The 19,370-nt window shown below is 43.9% G+C and overlaps 2 protein-coding genes across 2 annotated transcripts in view; both read right to left on the reverse strand.

The window, feature by feature from the left end:
- Positions 1 to 6,695, reverse strand: part of LOC116848488 — a 9,938-nt gene extending 3,243 nt beyond the window's left edge. Inside the window, 8 exon segments of the mRNA XM_032824618.1 lie at positions 1,213 to 1,313; positions 1,420 to 1,672; positions 1,789 to 2,046; positions 3,055 to 3,327; positions 3,826 to 4,152; positions 4,609 to 4,712; positions 5,022 to 5,274; positions 6,442 to 6,695. Of these exon segments, the coding sequence (XP_032680509.1) occupies positions 1,213 to 1,313; positions 1,420 to 1,672; positions 1,789 to 2,046; positions 3,055 to 3,327; positions 3,826 to 4,152; positions 4,609 to 4,712; positions 5,022 to 5,274; positions 6,442 to 6,639 (1,767 nt within the window). The 5' untranslated portion in view covers positions 6,640 to 6,695.
- A 4,012-nt stretch (positions 6,696 to 10,707) lies between these two features.
- LOC116848489 (neuropeptide SIFamide receptor-like) overlaps positions 10,708 to 19,370 on the reverse strand; it is an 83,090-nt gene continuing 74,427 nt past the window's right edge. Inside the window, exon 3 of the mRNA XM_032824619.1 lies at positions 10,708 to 18,787. Within this exon, the coding sequence (XP_032680510.1) occupies positions 17,989 to 18,787 (799 nt within the window). The 3' untranslated portion in view covers positions 10,708 to 17,988. The remainder of the gene's footprint in view (positions 18,788 to 19,370) is intronic.

Below are 19,370 nucleotides of genomic sequence, written 5' to 3' on the forward strand. Positions count from 1 at the left end.
ACCATCCACCTTACTCACCAGATCTAGCCCCAAGCGACTTCTTTTTGTTCCCTCATCTAAAAATTGCGCTCGGAGGACAGAGATTTTCGTCAAATGAAGAGGCAATCACCTTCGTGAACAATTATTTTGCAGAGAAAAACGCCGAGTACTATTTCGACGGGTTACAGAGATGGGAGCATCGCTGGGAGAAGTGTGTAGATTTACAAGGAGACTATGTTGAAAAATAAAAAACAATTTTCAGAAAAAATGACTTGTATCTTTGTTAGGTCGGAAACTTTTCAGACCACCCTCGTATATGATCCCAGGTGTATGTTGCTCATGTGCTTTTTTTTATTTTGAGTATTTATTTTGAGAGGAATAGTGAATATATATACAAAATCGCAAAATGTTTTTTGGACCATATTTTTCCCCGATTTCCACCGAAACAATATTACAGTTAAGAAATAGAAAAAACTGATTTGGTAATAGCAAAGTAAATTTTCGAGCCTCTCGAAATTTTCTATTAATATTCTTCATCGTGACTGAAGAAAATTAAACGATGTATTACTAGCTGGAATGAAATTTCTTGCAAATATATGATATACTATTTGCAATAAATAAATAAATAAATTCTTAAAATTACTGAAACAGAGCATATGAGTGGGCGACGTAAAGTTGGTCCATAACTAAGAGCCGGCAGGAGGCTTGTAGAGACCTCTTGCAGAGACTTTGGAACTACTAATCAGGATATATCTTTTATATGTATCTTTCTTTTTATCCCGCGCTATTGGGCAACTAAACCTAGCAGGGTGAGATGTCTATGTTGCCGTATGTTCGTATTTTGGTTACTATAAAACAAAATATACGGTTAACAAGGTCGTGGAGGCATTAATACTTTAATTAGAAGAAGTTTGTCTATCATATTTGTATAGTCAGCCATAAAAATGAGTTGCTTGAGAAGATGTAACTTCGAAATTCTAAAATATAAGACATCAAGCCGCGGTTTCTCCTACACGAGATACGGAACACTTAGGTCCGTATTCTAAGTTCTCTTTTAACGATAAATGAGTCTCTAAAAGTGGCTAATAAGCTTTCTGATTGGCTATGAGTCACTTTTAGAGGCTCATTTATCGTTAAAAAAGAACTCAGAATACGGGCCTTAGTGTCGGACGTTCTTTAAATAGCTGAACCACACTATGAAACGTGTCGAGGCGCCACACTTCCTTTCTTTACCTGTATAGTATAAGTGACTTCGTAGAATGGCGAGTGATATGGGAAATCGAGCCACAGTTTAAACGGCAATATCTTCTCCGTCTCGTTCGCCCCTCGAGGCTCTATAGACAGAAAAACCAGATAATCTGTTTTAACGCTGCGCTCTCGTCGCTTCACATGTGAGCAGAATTGTCGCTAATGCAGCAGAAGCGAGAGCGAAAACTGTACCGAAGAAAGGCGCGAAGATATAATTGAAGGTCGCGATGCTGACGATGAACGTAAAGGTGTAAGTCATAGTCATCCCTAGCTTGTCGTATTGCTCCAGAATTCGTGTACCAACCTCGTCGTAGGTGACTGTCCAGAAATGTCTCTCGGCGAAACGAATCAGCTTCATCACGTCGTCGTGGTAGAACATGAAGCTACCCAGTTTCACCAGTATCATTATCAACAGCAACGTCGCGCACAGATTAGACGTGACGGCCTGCGAGAGATAAGGGTCGCCGGTAAGTAACGAAGAAACGTATTCGCTGGGTGTCTCATTTGCCATCGGGATCTCCCCGAAGAGTCGCGCAGAGGCTACGACCGCACGTCACTCACGTAAAAGTCGCCTATGCAGTGGTATAGATCAACGCCTTCGACGAGAATGGCGAAGAGGATCGCCCAGACGGCGTAGCCGAACGCGGCGCGCAGGAGCAGCCGTTCCCGAGGTGTCTCGACGTACCAGAGGCCGACCATTTTCATGAATAGTCGCGTGATACTCACCGACCTGTACTCCTTATTTCTCGTCATTGCGTACCTCGTGATTTTCTTCCTGTCCGTCGCGCAGATCTAAGTGCGTCCGAACGGCCCAACTATCTCGACGTAAGTGGAGGCCCATTACGTTAACCAGCGGGAAGATTGGTGCGCGCACTTATCCCGGCTCGCCGTAACGGGTGACAGGCTACAATCACACGTGTCTCGTTCGCCAAGGCGATCAATCGATGGCGGTGTGCATTAACTTCGATCTTTGGCGGACAATGTGTCCGGCTCGCCCGCTTTGCCGCTTTGCCGCTTTGCCGTGTCACTCAGTGGTTTGACTGCGTGCTATCGAGCGTCATCGTTAATTGGATGTCTACTCGCGATATGCGGTAACTCCTATGTGACGATGCAATTATAATCAGCAGTAGTACATTACAGTTAAGTCTCTCGGATACTCGATTGTCGGAGTGAGGTGGACAGTGGTGCGTGTCATTGGAAGATAATTGAATGTCAAATTAAGCGACGTACACTTCCGATCCCAGCTCGCAGCCAGCTTTTCAGTGGTGCGCCGGGAAAGGGATCACCATGAAACGGCTGTGCAAAGGCAAGAGCGAATTATGCCCATATTTGAATTGAACGACAAAAATTAACATGATGCTAAAGAGTTCGCGAGGGTTCAAATTGTGGCTGGTGGATGAAAGAAGAGAAAAAAAATAGGACATTCGCCAAGTAGATAAACGATCGACTACAAGTGTTTTGGGGTTCATAAGGTAATTATATTTGCGATTAAAGTTTACCCGATTATTAATTATCACGCAACAGGCTACTTTTCTTATATAATTTCCGCAAAAGTACATGCATTTTTATGTGTACAGAATGAATAAAAATAGCATTTGCACATACTTCCCTTTTTGTCGGAATCTAGTATTCTGATGTCCCGAATAATCTAAGGTTTCTTGGATATTTCACTGAGCATTTCGGGATATCCTATTCTTCGATGATAAAATTGCGGAGCAAAGTGAAGTATGAGGCTGCGGTGCTCATCACCTGGATGGAACAAAGTCCGAACCGTTAGACTTATTAAGAAGGAAAAATTCCGAGCGCTTACTTCGAAATTGACTTTACCGTCATAAACGTCTCGAGGGACACCGGGAAGAAGCCGCCGGCAGATATGGAGCAGGCACGCATGGATCGTACCATTATCATGAGAATGGCATTTCGGATTCCTCTGTTATCCTGATGAGACAGGACCTCCCAATTGGCACTGTACGCCGCATCCCCGACCGCACGACTCTCGTCTAGCAAATGATGCGCCGTGAACGTGACCACAAACAATTGACAGATACTGCCGTTTGTGTGAGCGATGAATATCAGCCGTCTGACCAGGGTACCGCGGGACTTTATCAACAAAACAGTTAAAGCGAGCTGTACCTTTACTGTTCACAAGACAGGTGCCCGAGACCACCTTCTCTTCCGCCACCTTCGATCATCTGACACCCTTCACGGCTTACCGCATCTGGCTTGACGCGTAATAAGAAGGAAAAGCCGAAAAGGATGTTATTGTCGGCAGTGCATGGTGTTTCCAAGCGGTTGCACGTTCAGATGTCAACTATGACCAAGCCCAGATAGCAGAAGTGTTCAAGAGACGTCTCTAAGACATCTTCAAGACATCTGAAAAACGTCCTACCTTTTCAGACGTCCTTTTCAGACGTCCTTTTAGGTACTTTTAAGATGTCTCGTAGAAGTTATCGCTACCTGGGACGTTGCTTAACTTCAGTCAGTAATAGTACGCGTGCAAATGTGGCTTAACCATTAATGGCGTCCGTAATAAGCTCTTCTAATTTCTGATTGCTCGTCCATTTGTGTTTTCTCGAGCGTAGCTATGTACATACTCACCAAAAACATTTGGAAACCTGCTACGCATATCATGATGCTGGATACCAACAGCTGGCAAAGAGTCGTATACATGAATATGCTCTCCATTTGCTCGCTGTACCAGATCAGCTCTTGGTGCTGTAAGACGCATCCTCGAACTTCTTCATACACCGCCAGTTTGGCTTTCTCGTCGAGCGATCCCAAGGTTCCGGCCTGCTCGATTCTTTCCATTATTGTTTTCATGCGATGCTGCAGCATTTTAAACTGGCCAGCAGTGTGCATGCTTAGGAGACCCAAGAGATTATCGAAGCAACAGAAGCATACACCCATATGAACGAGTGTCAAAACCTGTAATACGCTCAGCAGAAAAGAATTTGAAGTTAAAATATGGGAGGCCTATGAGAGGCCCTATTTTAACTTTTGTTTTGTTTCAAAAGAGTCCTTTTGGTTTCTTTTTTATTTAGACAAGAATTTGTTTAACACTTTCGCATTCGTCGTTGCCTCGAGGCAACACGTACTTCGAATCGATCCAGACGCCAAAACTAATCGATATTTTTCGCCGCCAAACTGTCAAACGTTGGCAACTCCGTCTCTCACGATTCTAGGCGGGATTTTAATCGTACTAAGTCTAACAATTAATTAGATTAATCATTAGACTGGTCACATTAAAATTGTGCACATTAACATTAATTGACTTTCACACGGCACAGAAAGATCAATTAAAGAAAAAATAATTTAAAAGACTGTTCTAGAATAAAAAATACAAATATTTGTAAACAAATATTATTGTGGAAAATATATTACCTCGACAACGAATATTACTTCAAAGGTGGGCGACGTTTGCGTGTCGATTCCTACGTACCAATTAAAAATTAGAATTCTTTCGCTTTCGTTTTTTCCTCTATTTTCTGTAAAATAAGTAATGCAGAAGATAAAATGTGACTTTCATCTGACACATCAATACCAGAGTCGGGCATAGTTCAAACAATTCGTACAAAAGTGGTGTAAAAGGCTCTGAATTGATTAAAAATCAATTGTACGAGAACAAAGGATTTATAAGAGCTAAGCACAAGAAAGTGATAGTGCGAAAAAAAATAATTCGTGATTAGATCTGGCAAACTCTGAGCGACAACGCGCAAACAAGATTGCTAAACTATGACTTGTATTTACGTTCCATTCTTTACTAAACAATGCAATTTTAATTATCGTCAGGGTACCAATTATGGGAGCCAGCATGTAGGTGACAACTGTTCCTTGAACGAAGAACGTAAACGTGCATATTAGTATTATTCCCTTTTTATTGATCTCGTCCATAAGTCTCTCGCCGTATTCGTCGTACTGCGCGTACCAGAATTTGTCCTGCGTATATCTTAGCATCTTCAGCATTTTTGCCCGATGAGTCAGGAAGAAAGTGATTTTCATCAAAATTATAACTACTGGCATGGCACTGCAAGCGGTGTATGTGATTGCCTTAAATGTTCAATGTATATTTTTACATTCAGATCATATTGTTACTATTATTGCTGTTATTATTCGATATATTAACTAAATTATATATTGAAGTCTCTGAGGTATATTACAGTTTTATTAAGAGAAACATAATGAAATAGATCGATATATTAATCCTTTGCAGCATAGTGCCATACCCATATGGTACATTTCTCTACTCGGTTTTTTATGATTTTTACATATTTTTCAATAAATCAATATGACTTTAATCACACTAAAGTTCTTAGTACATAAATTACTATATAACAACCATTAAAATTATGTTATTTGTTAAGTAACAATATTTTATTTGTTAGGTAATAGAGTCAGGAGTTTTTGAGATTGCAAAATTCGAACATAAAAAGTGACTTGATTTGTATATAACTTTATGTTAAAAAGTTTTTTGGGTAGGCTTGATATGCTTCAAAGAGGCCAGGTCAATGTAACGCTCTAAAAAAAGCGTATTTTTGGGAATTAATTTTGGGAAAGTGGATCAACTAAATGTTTTGAAGCATCGTTTCAATTAGGTAATTATTAAACTTTATATTATTATTTTTGTTATTTAGAAAAACCTATAAATAAGTATGCAACATGTGGTTGAACTCATGATTGCAAAAAAGTATCGTTGCAATCGGCGGGAAAGATGGCGTCCGTTTCAGCAACCTGAGATCAAAAAACCAAGAAGTTTCTTAGACAATATGCTTGTAGTTCGAGAATGAAGCTAAAAAATTAAAAAAAAAAAACATTAAACTTAATACTCTTTTTAATGGTACAAAATAGAAGATTTGGATATTAAATTTTGAAACAGCTATTGTTTCTGCAATTTTCGTTCCACATTTTAATATTCAGGTTCATCCTCCAATTATAAGCATATTGTCTAAGAAACTTTTTTGCTTTTTTGATTTCAAATCACTATCTTTCCCGCCGATTACATCGACATTTTTTTCAATCGTGAGTTTGGTCACATGTTGCATATTTATTTATAGGTTTTTATAGATAACAAAAAATAGTAATATAACGTTTAATTAATATACATAATGTTTTAATATAATAGGTTGATCCATTTCCGCAAAATTAATTTCCAAAAATACACTTTCTTTTAGAGCGCGTTACATTGGTCCGGCCCCTTAAATGGATCGCGATACCCACGTAAAAGTCACCTATGTTGAAGTACAGCTCGGTCGATTCTATCCACAGGCCCGTAATGCATGTCACTAACGTGTAGCCCACAACTCCGTTCAGCACGCGTTCCTCGGTTTTCGTCTCGGAGGTCCAGAACCCTGATATCCACATGAGAAATTTCGCTATCCGTATGGACATGTATTTATCCTTCCTCTTCGCCGCCATCGTTCTCTGCCGACCGTTGCTTCTAGCCGTTACGCCTTACATTAAAGAGATTCGCAGTATCGCGAACGGCAATGATAGATATGGCGATACATAATAACAGGCGTGCCGCCGTGGCGATCGTGGCGCAATCGTTGATTAAGCTATTTTCCCCTTCTGTTACCTCGAGCTATTATCACGCCGGCCGTATATCGCGGGGAAGTCCGCGTTATTACAAGGTACACACCCTTCCTTCTTTCTCACGGATAATGCATGCGATGTCAATGTACTCGCAGGAACCCCACGTTCGCGGGAAGTGAATACTCGATACGACTCGAAACTGTTTCACGGAACAGGTAGAAGCGTCTGATTACAGAACGCGCACTTTTCTTCCCTCGTTACAGGTGTTACGCCCGCGAGATTCTCAGGGAGGATTTCCGAAGAAATCAAGTGTCGGGAACGCGACCAAAGAGCGTGCGCGATACAAGAGCACTCACCACGCTCGGGGAAATCACGAGCGAGTCGACGCTCGACGTTCGCTGAGCTCGGGATATTCTCTTTCACGTTTTATTCTCTCTTTAAGTGAATCAGTAAAAATGTTTCTTGTTGAGTCAGTCAAAGGAGCACATCGCCGCGACAATCAGTGAATATTCATTGATTTTCAGTGTAAGCACTCCCATTTTATCATCTCATTTTATGTCTCACTGATTCTGATCAGTGCCAGTAAGATTTTACTGCAAACATTTGTATCTCACGAACTCGTTATATCCAACTTTCTGCGTTTGTGGCGATGGAATTAACGGCTTGCGTGCAATGACGCTGTCTATGTCTGCGTCAGCAATAGGAGCCGTCGATCGACTGATCAACGAGATTTCAGTAATTGCAGTGCTACACTTACAACTAGCCACCAGTTAGAAGTACAGCTCTCTTTTCAGTGAAAAATACACTGATCGTACTTTAGAGAGTTCAACGATAGCGCGACGTTGGCGAAGTTTCATCACACATTTTGCCCCTTCGATCTATATAAAAATGTGTATTTACCAGAACATATCAGCAGTTGTGACCTGAGGCTTTTCTCTCACTCTGAGTGACGGACAGGGAGATACACGTGGCTCACCGAGAATCGACGACGTGAATTGGTTTAGCGAGCGTCCAGTGAAGTCAACCGTTGCGCAGCACTTCATATACTTCAGTGTTGAGGAAAAAGTTACGAAGTGCATCTAAATTACTTGAGAGAGAGAGAGAGAAAGAGGGAGAGAGAGAGAGCAGTCCCGTTTCACCTTGCCGTCTCATCAGTGACTTTCGCGAGGTAAGAAATGGAAACTCATTAAGGAAAATCAATTTACGTGTTGGAGCGTGAGTTCTAAAGTTGATTTCGCAGCATACACGACGACTTTCGCGCCGGGGGAGGAGAAGGTTTTTCCCGCGCGAAATATGATTCGCGCAAACACTACCCGAACAAGAATTCCGGAATTATTTCCAGGGTATGAAATTTTCGGTCTATTTTGCTCGTAGTGTACATACCGACCGCAGCGAGCGCGCGCGCGCTGGCGCATACGAGGAAGGAACTAATTTATCTCGACGTGTATTGTGCGCGGTGAAAAGAAATTTGCGCGATTTCTGCGCCTGGCTGATGTAGCAATTCGCTGCAACAAGGGACCAGGGGGATTTAATTAAAAAGGCCGCGTATCCAGGCTTAACGAGTCGCGCGGACGTGCGGGCGGGAGTCGGGACATCACGAACGAGTAGACGGGACAGCGTACGGTATAGAGGTATTTTATTGTATTATATTTTCAATGTCTTTTTTGAGAAAATACGTATACTTATACTCGCAACTCGGTACACTTGAGCCACGTGGGCACTGCGGACTCGGCGTCACCGCTGCGAGAGAACGTGGCGGGGAGACGGGGGAGAAATGAAGTTTTATTGCTACTTCGAACAAGTGGACAAGAGAACGCGCGCGCCATCAGCTGTGGGGTAACGCGGGGCAACGCCGAGTCGCGGTGGTCCTCCTCACGTTGCTTCACATACGATCTCTATGTGTATATGTATATATATATATATATATACATATATATATGTATACTCAAAACATACAACAAACGAGGACTATTACTCGTGTGGTACTTACGTATTCGGTTTAACGTTACATTATTAATCTTTTCTCCTTTCCTTCTCCCCCATTGTATCGTCTCGCCGGTGTGAGTGAAGGGGGGGAGCGGGGAGGCATTCTCGACATCGGTATAACATCTTCGAGATTGGTACATTACATACATCACGCTCTCTCTCTAGTACACGACGCTAAACACTTATCGACTTCGTTCGCAATCGTTTCCTTACCTAGTATGTTTCTATTATTTCATTGTTATACAGATAACGCTGCTTATCCATATAACGCGTAACCGTCAAAGCAAAGTAACGGGAACCAAAGGATGGAGCTGTGTGTTTGTGTGTGCGTGTGTTTTCGATGTTTACGTAGCTAAGAGGATTTAATATCTCGGGGTGTTCCATTATACCAAAAGCGAGAAAGAGAGAGAAGAGAGATAGAGAGAGTGTGTGTGTGTGTGTGTGTGTGTGTGTGTGTGAGAGAGAGGAAAGAGTTTCGACCGAATGTTTGATCGGCCACATGTGCAACCAAAGTGTCGATCTGCAGCCGTGACTGTCGGCAAATGTGTGTGTGTGTGTGTGTGTGCCAGTTTTTGGAAGCGATATTATATTTCTTAGCGGTGTGTTACATCATTAAGTCGATGCGAACGCGATCTGTCGCTCTCCTATCGCGTTCTATATTTCAACAGAATATGCCGTTATATTAAATCAGATTGTTCTCGCCTTCTTTTCCGGAGAGATGACCGAGGGGCTCGGCTCCACTCGGAGGAAAGCGCGCTTACGGGAAAGGAAAATGCAGTCCTCATCTACGTTCGACACGAACGCCAAACCAAGACCGGATACTTCTCGCAGCAAACCGACAATTTGCGGATGCGGTGTGAGCCGCGCGAATAACGCCACGCGCGCATCTCTGCGGTGCTTTTATGGCGGCAGCGCCATGTATGTATGTATGTATGTATGTATGTATGTATATATATATATACGCGTGTATGTATAAAACCGTCTTCATCTCGCAGCTGCTACGAGCTAACAGACGTGCACTTCCGATATATCTCGACGTGAAAATCTCGTCTATGCTCCGACACACAAGCTCGACCGACAAACGCGAAACAAACAAACACGCACGCACGCACGCACGCACGCACGCACGCACGGCTACCTCTCGCACGCAACCGTCGCTAATACAATATCAATGATCGTAATTACGTTCTACGAATTAAACGCCTAACTCGCGAAGCGGCCCGCGCGAACGCGCGCGAGATTATTACGACGTAAGAATAATAACCGGCTAGTGTGTATTATCCTGCGCGATTATAAAAATTGTACAACGGAACGCCTATTGAGAAAACGTTCAGTTCTCGCATTATCGCGCCTTCACTCTCCCGTATCTCACGCGCTTATCAGAAAAATAGGCTTACGACGACGGATTAACCTTTAAGCGTCGGCTTCGGGGATCCCCCCCCTCGTGTGATCGCGGACACTCTCGGATACATTAATTCCTCGCGGAATTAATTTTAGACGGTATCTCTTCGCACGCGTCTCTCGATGTATCTCGTAAACTGTTCACGGCGCGTCGATCGGCGCGCTTCGTATAAAAGATCTCCGATAAAGCTAATGAAACCCCTCGGCGGTCAGGGACGATCGAAGGAGGTTTCGAGTTTTCCACAGAGTGTGGATTCGTCATTCGAATACTCTTCGATACGCATCCCGCCCGCCTTCGCTCAGAGCGATATCTTGAGAAACAGAAATGTGTAAGTCGCTCTCCAATCGCGCAGCGCGACGTCCTACGAACTGTCGCCACTGCAGTTTGCCATCGCAGGCCTTTCACCGTGAATTATTTGCGCGAAATGTTTTCCAATATCTCGCGAGAAAAGAGAAGAGAAAGAGAGAGAGAGAAAGAGAGGGGGAGATGTCAACGAGACACATCGAGAAATTATCTTCTACCTTACCTCACTACCTTTTGGCCACAACTGAAAATCGCTGACCTCGCTGTCATCTCATTTATAAAATTTCTTTGTAATATGTACACACACATACGCGGGACATAAGGCGTGGACCATTCGATTAGTTGAATGTTACTCTTGAAAATTTGGAAAGTATCCATTATTCGCGCACTGCTCGAGTAATGCAAGGCGATCAACGACGGTATTTAAGTAGTGTATGTATGTATTGCGAGACAAGAGTGGATATGTAAAAAAGATTAGATCTCGAGACCTATAAGTCTAAAATTAAAGTTTACAAAAGAGGGACACCTCTATGCACTTAGGAGATTCCTTTTTTTTTTCTTTCTTTCGCTTTACTTTTCTTCGGAGAAGAAACGTTTTTATCCTAATCCAAAGTATTCAATTGTAGCGGATATTCGGATACTTGAGCGGCGCTAACAATACTCGAATGTTTAAGTCGTATATTTCGAGATGATCTGGAATTATTGTGCTCTTTAAATACTCGATATTACGCGAAAGTCGCCGTTCAGCCCCGGGCCCGGTCCCCGCCAACTGTCATCCTCACGAAAGAAACTTTCGAAGAGAGCCGGACGTCCCGCCACTTATTCCTTCCATACAAAAACTGTCGGTAAAAATTGAAAAAAATATATATACGTAGAGTCGTCTCCTATTAGATAACCTATCCTATCGGTGTTGTCTAAAAAAGCCGATCTTGAGCATAGAAACCTTAGAATTATCGCCGTGCAATCCAAGCGATCAGGGTGTCTCACAAGTTCCACCTGGAACTTTCATGTGGATGACAGTCGAAAATCGGAATTTTCATCGCATGTCACAGACAAGCCACTCGCTCCGGACGATCCTGTGTCTTCGATTCTGCTCCGTAACACGCGGAGAACACTCAAAGAATCGGTATTACAGAAGAAGGGTCGCGGCATTTCTCGTCAGCAAATCGCGGGAGTCGCGCAGATCTCGAGGATACCTCGCGATATTCACATCTGTGAATCTGTCCGCGAGTTCCTCGCGACCTCATGAATCGTCCGAAACGGGCATCAGCGACGTCTCTCTTCGTGCGCCAAGCGTCCACGACGTTTAAAGATTAATCGGTGAGCAACCGCGGCGAAGGGATCTCGGCGTAAATATTCGCGAGGAGTGCGTAACACAAATACACCTCCTTCTATACGATAGAATACACTCAACGCGCACACATGCACACACGCCCGTACATGCAAACGCACACAAACGCGCGGCAGTTACGTGTAAGGATCGAGAATGCTCAGAAAAACGTCGGGCTCGCCATCACTCTCGAAAGGCGCTTGCCGGCGCGCCTCGATTTCGCACGCACGGACTTAATTGTCGGATATCATCGGTATAATGGCTGAACGTGAAAGTGGTCAAGTATGGTGGGAACCGATTGACGAGTAGAAAGTCGTTATGATTTAAGCTCGCAGTGTCTTGTGACGCAGTATCTTGTTATGTACAAGACAGAATCCCTGATAGGGACGACGATGTCTTCCTCCACGTGTTTCTCCTTCGTGCGAAAATTCGAATTAACACGACATTAAATTCGTCCAAGTGGAAGCATAATCTTTAACAACGAGGACAGCTCGCCCTTATGTCGTAGTTGGCGCGAGATCGCGGCCTTTCGAACACCGTATCATTACGTGACAACAACGCGATAAGATCTACGTACTGGCGGCAGAATGGGTTACAGATTAGGGCCGTAAATATTCGAATGAGCGCGTCACGCCGTTTACGATTCGAGCAAACGTGACATTTCCGTGGAGAATGCGCGCAGTGAGAAGAGAAGTGGTTGATCTAACGAGACTCTGCTGAAACGAATGAAATTCGTTCGAGCAAAAGTTCAGTCGACTAAACGAATTATACAATTACTGTGGTGAGCTGACGATCGATTCAATGATTGCGAATTGGTCAGTAACTGTATCAGCGCGACTTGTTGTTGTGCTAACGCGTGTAATTTGTCCAATAGATATAATATTTATTTGCCGGTGATTTTGTCGATTCAACTACCCTTTTCTCTCAGCGCGGAGAATCCGTCGAATATATATAAAATATTCGAGTATGAAATGGTGCACTACGTTATTTTATTCAACTGTTCATGGGCAGTTTATACGTTAGATCAATTAGAAACTTCGTAAATTTCATCGAATTTGCAGCGGCGAATCCCAAAAAATGCGTGCAAGTACAAATCAATAGATAGAAAGAAAATGCATCTGACAAAATTCAAATAAAAATAGGTTTATAATTTCCGGATTTTTATCTTGAGTTTCGTCAGCCATTTTTTATTTCCATTTATTGTTTGCAACGCGGGTGGAAGAGTACCTTTTCCTATTAAGTACACGGAAAAAAGAATTCTGTTGGTGCAATCGAATTTTCGGTTGCTTAGGGACGAAAATTTGTCAGTAGAAACAGAAAAATTCCTTTATGAGGCTTCTATATAATCAATTGTTTTCAGTTGCTCCAATCAAGTTCTAATATCGCTGAATGTTCAGACGAATATTTTCGTTTGCGACAACAGAAATATTAGTTTTCAAAACAGATATCGCTTCTGATCACCTTATTTTCAGTTGGTTCCTATTCGCTTGCACCAACTGACATTTTTTTTTGTACAACGTTCAGATGCAAATGATGATCCAATCCGGAAACGTATATGATGCTCGACGCACTTGACTCATGTTCGATTGTTTCTTTTGTCTCGATGCTGGTCCTTCGAATCTCAACATCGAATTTCATCATCATCATCCGGATACATTCGAATATCCCGATCTAGATTCATTTTACGGCCCCAATACCAGCGTTTCTCTCACGGGTCATTCATTCTACAACGGCCCTTCACACTTATCTAAGTTACAAACGCAACGAACTTGGCTCTAAAAGCTGTTGCTGAGCGAACAATAAGACACCTATCAACGGCAACTCGCTCCCGAACTGTCACGCGATGCAGTCCGAGGAGTCAGTCACCAGCATACGTCCATCGTTAATAGCCCCGTGGCGTAACCCTCTAAAACTGAAGCCTCTAAAGGTCAATTGTTCCAACTTCTTGGTAAGCTACCTAACAGTTAAATCATATGTCTGCCTCTGTCCAAAGAAAAAATGAAGACAGACATATGATTTAACTGTCAAGTAGCTTATCCCACTAAGATGCGTACAAAAGGTACACCGTGACGGAGATCGATGGCAAATGGGCCATTAACGATCTACGATATGAAGAAGATTCTCGGTGAAACGATGAACATGGAACATATGTGTATATGTGTGTCTGCGTGTGCATGCAGTAACAATGTGTAGTAATAATAGATAAATATATATATATGTATAGAGATGTATAATATGTACATATACACAGACACAGCGGATAGACTTGCGCTTAATTTTTACGTGTGTACACTACGTGTGTTGCAATATTCATGTTCGTACACTCGAGCGCGCTCGACATTCTGCGTACGCGTACGCAAGTATTCAGTTGCAGCTTGCGATTGTAGCCGGGATCGATGGGATTCCGGTGCGTTCAATTGCCGATGCTGCAGGCACGGTGAACCTGTTAGTCTCGCGCCAATCGCCGCGAGTAAATACAGAGACGAGTGCTCGTCCCTAACATCGAAATTTAAATCCGACAAATCGTACATACATCAGAGCCCCGAGCGTTTCCGCGGCCTTGCTCGAGGAGCTTTGCTCGCGAAAGAAACTTTCCAAGAGAATACAAATTCCTTTCAAATGAGGACCTCAAGAGGAATCAACAACTCCCGAGAAACTTGCAAGAAGCCGAAATTGTAGCCGAGGAAAAAAAAACTCCCGTCCGAATAAGAGAGTTGTTACACGTGAACGATATTCGTTTTGCTCGTGGGATCGCGAGCAATTCAATCGGACGAGTTTCTTTGAATTTTCACATTTGAGATGGAAAGTTAAATATAAAAGTAAAATCTATATATAATAAAATTTATAACGTAATAAAAAATGTATATATAAATATAATACATATATATATATATATATATATATATATATATATAATTTATTAAATAAAAAAATAAAAATTGAGTAAAGATAAAAATTCACCCGTGTAACATCCGACTCCGACTGCGCTCCTCCGCTTGCGCTAACGCTGGTCTCCTTTCGCGCCATGTCTACCTTATTACCACCGTCACAGCTAATCGCGATACCCACCTCGAGAGGGTGGCCGTGTGCCGTACCACGGATAGATATGAGAATCGGGATAGCCCCGGCAGGGCCGCCTTATAATAATTCATACGTCTTCGTTACACCTACGAACTTACGGACTCTCGCCTTCGCCTCGTATAAAAATCTTACGAAAATAATTGTTCTATCGTAAAATCCGACATTTTTCGCTTATGACGTTACCGCGATCCTTTTTTTTTTTACAGCTATAAAGATCCAAAGTAATCCCGCTCTCTCTCCGAAGGAGGAGGAAAGGGGAGAGAGAAGGGGGACAAAACCGCCCTAAACCTCTAAAGCCGATCAACGCCGGCCCTTAAAATGTAACGAGTGAGTGATACAACTGCTCGATATCGCTATTGCGTTACAAGGCGCGCGAGCGCGCGAAAATCCCGCGACACGGTCCCATCCGGGCCACGGTGTCAATGGACAAAGTGCGTTCTTGATTTATCGTCGACGGGTGTCATCTCGTTCGACGGCGAAACGCGCGTGATAAGTATCGCGGCTTCAGAAGACTGTCATGAATCGTACTCGCGCCCTCCATCCGAACTCGAACGGACAATCGCGCCCGAGAAGATCCCATCGGGATTATCCTGATCGGGAAACGATCGCTTTCGTTGCAGCCGTGTTACAACGCGCGCAATCGAAGCCTCCTTTCAGTGGTCGTACACGTACGAGAAATGCTGTTGCATCAGCGAAGATTGCCGACGTTGCCGTAATTGAAGTAAATCTTCCCGATTGAACAGCAATGCCACTTGAAACTGACACGTGAGTCATCGAAATAATGTATGATGTATTAGTTTCAAGTATGATATTGTTGAATCAAGAAGGTTTACTTCAATTACGACAATGTTGGCAATTTCTCTCGATATAACGGTATTTTTGCTCTGTACACTGAACAAAAGGCCTGGTAATAACCATCAAGTCTGGACAATAGTTACCAGACACTCTGGTGAAATAGTTTCAACTGAGAACGTGTGTAGATGAATATAATCGAAGAATTTGGTGAGCGTTAGCAAATAACCTTAGCGAGGCTCATTCAAACTTGGTCTGTCGACTTGACTGTCGCCAATCTAAGTGATACGTATCTGCAAACAATTTGTCAACCAAAACCGTATTATTCAGTAATACCTACCATATTACGTGACACAAAGTGACTACATAAAGTGACTAAATACTTGGGTGACAGACTGTAATTGAGAGTGAAATTGTTAGCAAGTTATATTTGCTGTTATTTACCAAACCATTTAATTAGTTTAATTAAAAGAACAATTTACCTCGCTAATTATCCTGTAATTATTGGCAGACGAATGGATGGTGACTATTAACAATTTGATATTAATAACCAAACGTTACGTTGAAACGCTCGACCAAATGCATCTGTTAACTGTTACAAGACTTTTTTTCAGTGTGACTTCCGGATAACACGAAGTGCAGTACAAGAGATGTCTGGAAAACGCCCGGAGAACGTTGAAGAATGAGACATCTTCAAGATCCTTTAGAGACGATACTTTGTGTGGTATCCCCTGTGCGCTTTACTGCGGCCTCTTTCTATCTGTTTTGCGTAAAGTGCGAGAAACGACGTTACGCGGAAGGACCACCGAAGGACTAACTCAGTTAATATATCCGTAAACGCGAATACACGCACTTGACCTTAGCGTGTAATTTTAAGTACACGGAGAATCGCTCGCTCGCCCACGGAGAGACGGAGTGTTTACAAGGATTCGATTATCCATTACCGCCTCCCCCACATACATGCACACTCATACGTACACACGTGACACACAGATCTATGTACGCGCTCACAAAATAACGTTTTCCCGATCTCGTCCGTTTCTCCGTGTCCTGTTTACGGCGCAAAAAGTTTGAAAGGTCGTCAAGGATGCCCGCCGGGAGAACGTGACGATGAGTCGCGACTCGCAACCTTGCGCGGGACCCACCCTTTCCGTTCGGGGCGCTTCCCGTTGAAAAATATATTGCCAAAATATACGGACATAACGCGCAGGTTTGAAAGAGAAGCGACCGGTTCAAGGTTCGATCTCGAAATGCCAACTGTCCGACTCGTTCGATCAGTTGCTGAAACCCCGGCTAGCTGGGCGCTCTCTATTTTCAAAAATCACGCGGACAGAGTCCTCTTCCGACCATCAGCCGCGGTCGGTTCGCCCGATGAAGCGTGCACCATGCACGAGAGTGCTGCACGCCTTCACTCTCGCCCTCTTAATTACGCAACCGCTTGGCCGAGAAGCGTCGAGTAATTGTCGCGCGCGCCTAATTGTCTCCCTCATGACGGGCGGAAGTGAGAGCCAGCCACGACGCAATCCGCCGTCGAGGGACAACGACTCGACAACGTGCTCGCGACGTGGCCGCGTGAGCGAGCTTGGGCCATCGTGTGTGAGCCGACAATATTGTCATCTCGTCGCACTCGCGCTAATTACACTCTCGACACACGCGAGGAGAGAACGTACGATCGCGTACGAACTCGCACGTTACACATTTAATTGGTACACTTAACTAGATCTACCATCCGCTCCGAGCGTGCACTCGAGACGGCAGACATACAAATATCTCGACATGTAGGACAAATCCTAAGTAAGGGCTTCGTTCAAAACGTAATTCCGCGAGTCTCCCCGCAAGTCAGCCGGGGAAGCCAGGCTATCTCGCGTCGCCCTCTTGGAACAAACGACCACGCGCTCGCGCGCGCCCACAAAAACGGCGAGGTCCTCTCTTAACAACTAGAGTATGTTACATATACATAATGGCTACATTGTGACAAAATCCAGACAACGATGTCTTCGGTAACGACAATGGCAGGACGACGACCCGCCCCGTGGTCTGATTTGGTCGGGTGAGGTCTCCGGAACCCTCGGGGTCCTCCCCTCCCTGTCGCCCTTCTTCCGCTCGCTCGTCTTCCTGTCGGTGACTTCCGACCCGAGTAACAATCGTGTCTATCATCCGCAGGATGACCCGGGAATCTCGGACCGGCGGACTTCGGCACGGATTTGGCTTCGTCGGGGCCGCGAAGAGGGTCCACCGCACCGTGGTGGTCCCCTTGTAGTTTGTTCGACCGGTTGAATCGCAAGTGTGACAAAAGCGGAGGCGCTTCAGGCGCCTCCGGCTCAGGCGGTCACCGCGATTACACGCCGGTGTGATTGAATATGTAGGAGACGTTGCTGTCTTGATGGACCGGCGGTCCGTGCCAGGCGCGTCTCGTCGACGAGTTGTTGTTATTATTGTTATTGTTGTTGTTGTTGACGTAGTACGAGGACTTGCGCATGCTCGTCGAAGAGGACATCATCGCGACGGTTTCGTAATACCTGAGCTTGCCGCAGCACCGGCCGCTCTTCAGGATGGCGATGAAGCCGCGGCGGTACTTCTTGTTGAAGAAGGCATAGAGGATCGGATTTATGCAGGAGTTGCTGGCGCCCAGCCACTGGGCGATCGGCGTGGCGATCGGCAGGATCTCGTCCTCGCGCTCGGCCACGTCGCCGCCCAGCTTGATCACCGCGAAGATCACGTAGAGCGGCAGCCACGAGAGCACGAAGAGTATCACCACCACCACCAGCATCTTAACCACCTTCACCTTCGATTTCTGTTGTATCCTCTCCATTTGGGCGTCCTTGGTGTCGGTAGGTATGTGCCTGCGCCACACCTTTATCCAGATAAGGATGTAGCAAAGGGATATGAGGATCATCGGCAGTACGTAGCAGAGCGTCAGGTTGCCGATTAGAAAGAACAACGAGCCGTCCTCGGGGTGCGGCCACGTCTCCAGGCAAAGACGCAGGTCCGGCTCGTCCTCGTAGATCGCGACCAGGTCGAAGAACAGTAGCCACGGCGACGTCATCGTTAGGGCGATAAACCAGATCACGACAATCATCATGCGAGCCCGCCGTTTCGTGATCTGACACTTCAGCGGCCACCAGATCGCCAGGAACCTGAAATGCAAACGGACGAGTTGTTAGTAAAATGTGCGAAAATCTGCAAGATATATCTGTGAGGTATCGTTTTGATCGGACGACCAAATATCGATTGAAATAACAAGTGCTGTTTCAGAAAGTTTGGCATATAACGTGATAATAATCAAGTTTAATGAAGCACATGATTTCCTCTTCAAGACTTGATAAAGTCGATCTACATTTAATTTTTTGGAACACCTGAAAATGAACCTTCTTGAGATTACAGAAAAGCTCTTCGGAAAACAAAAAAGATCGTGTATGAATTTTATGCATAACGAAAAAATATTGTTACAACAAATGCAAACGAAGTGAATGCTTCTGGCAGCACCTAGTGTCAACGTTTCATTGAATAAGACTATTTCTTCCCTCTTTCATTTAACATCATTTTTTTCCGGGTGAGAACATGTATGATTATATATAACTATATAAAACTCATATATAATTTATATGTACATATGTATATTTGTATGTATACATATATATATATATATATATATATATATATATATATATATATATATATATATATATATATATATATATATATATATATATATATATA

This window comes from Odontomachus brunneus, unplaced genomic scaffold, assembly GCF_010583005.1.
Source record: "Odontomachus brunneus isolate Ranch 3 - 2012 unplaced genomic scaffold, Obru_v1 Obru_scaffold_096, whole genome shotgun sequence".
Taxonomy (NCBI): Eukaryota; Metazoa; Arthropoda; class Insecta; order Hymenoptera; family Formicidae; genus Odontomachus; species Odontomachus brunneus.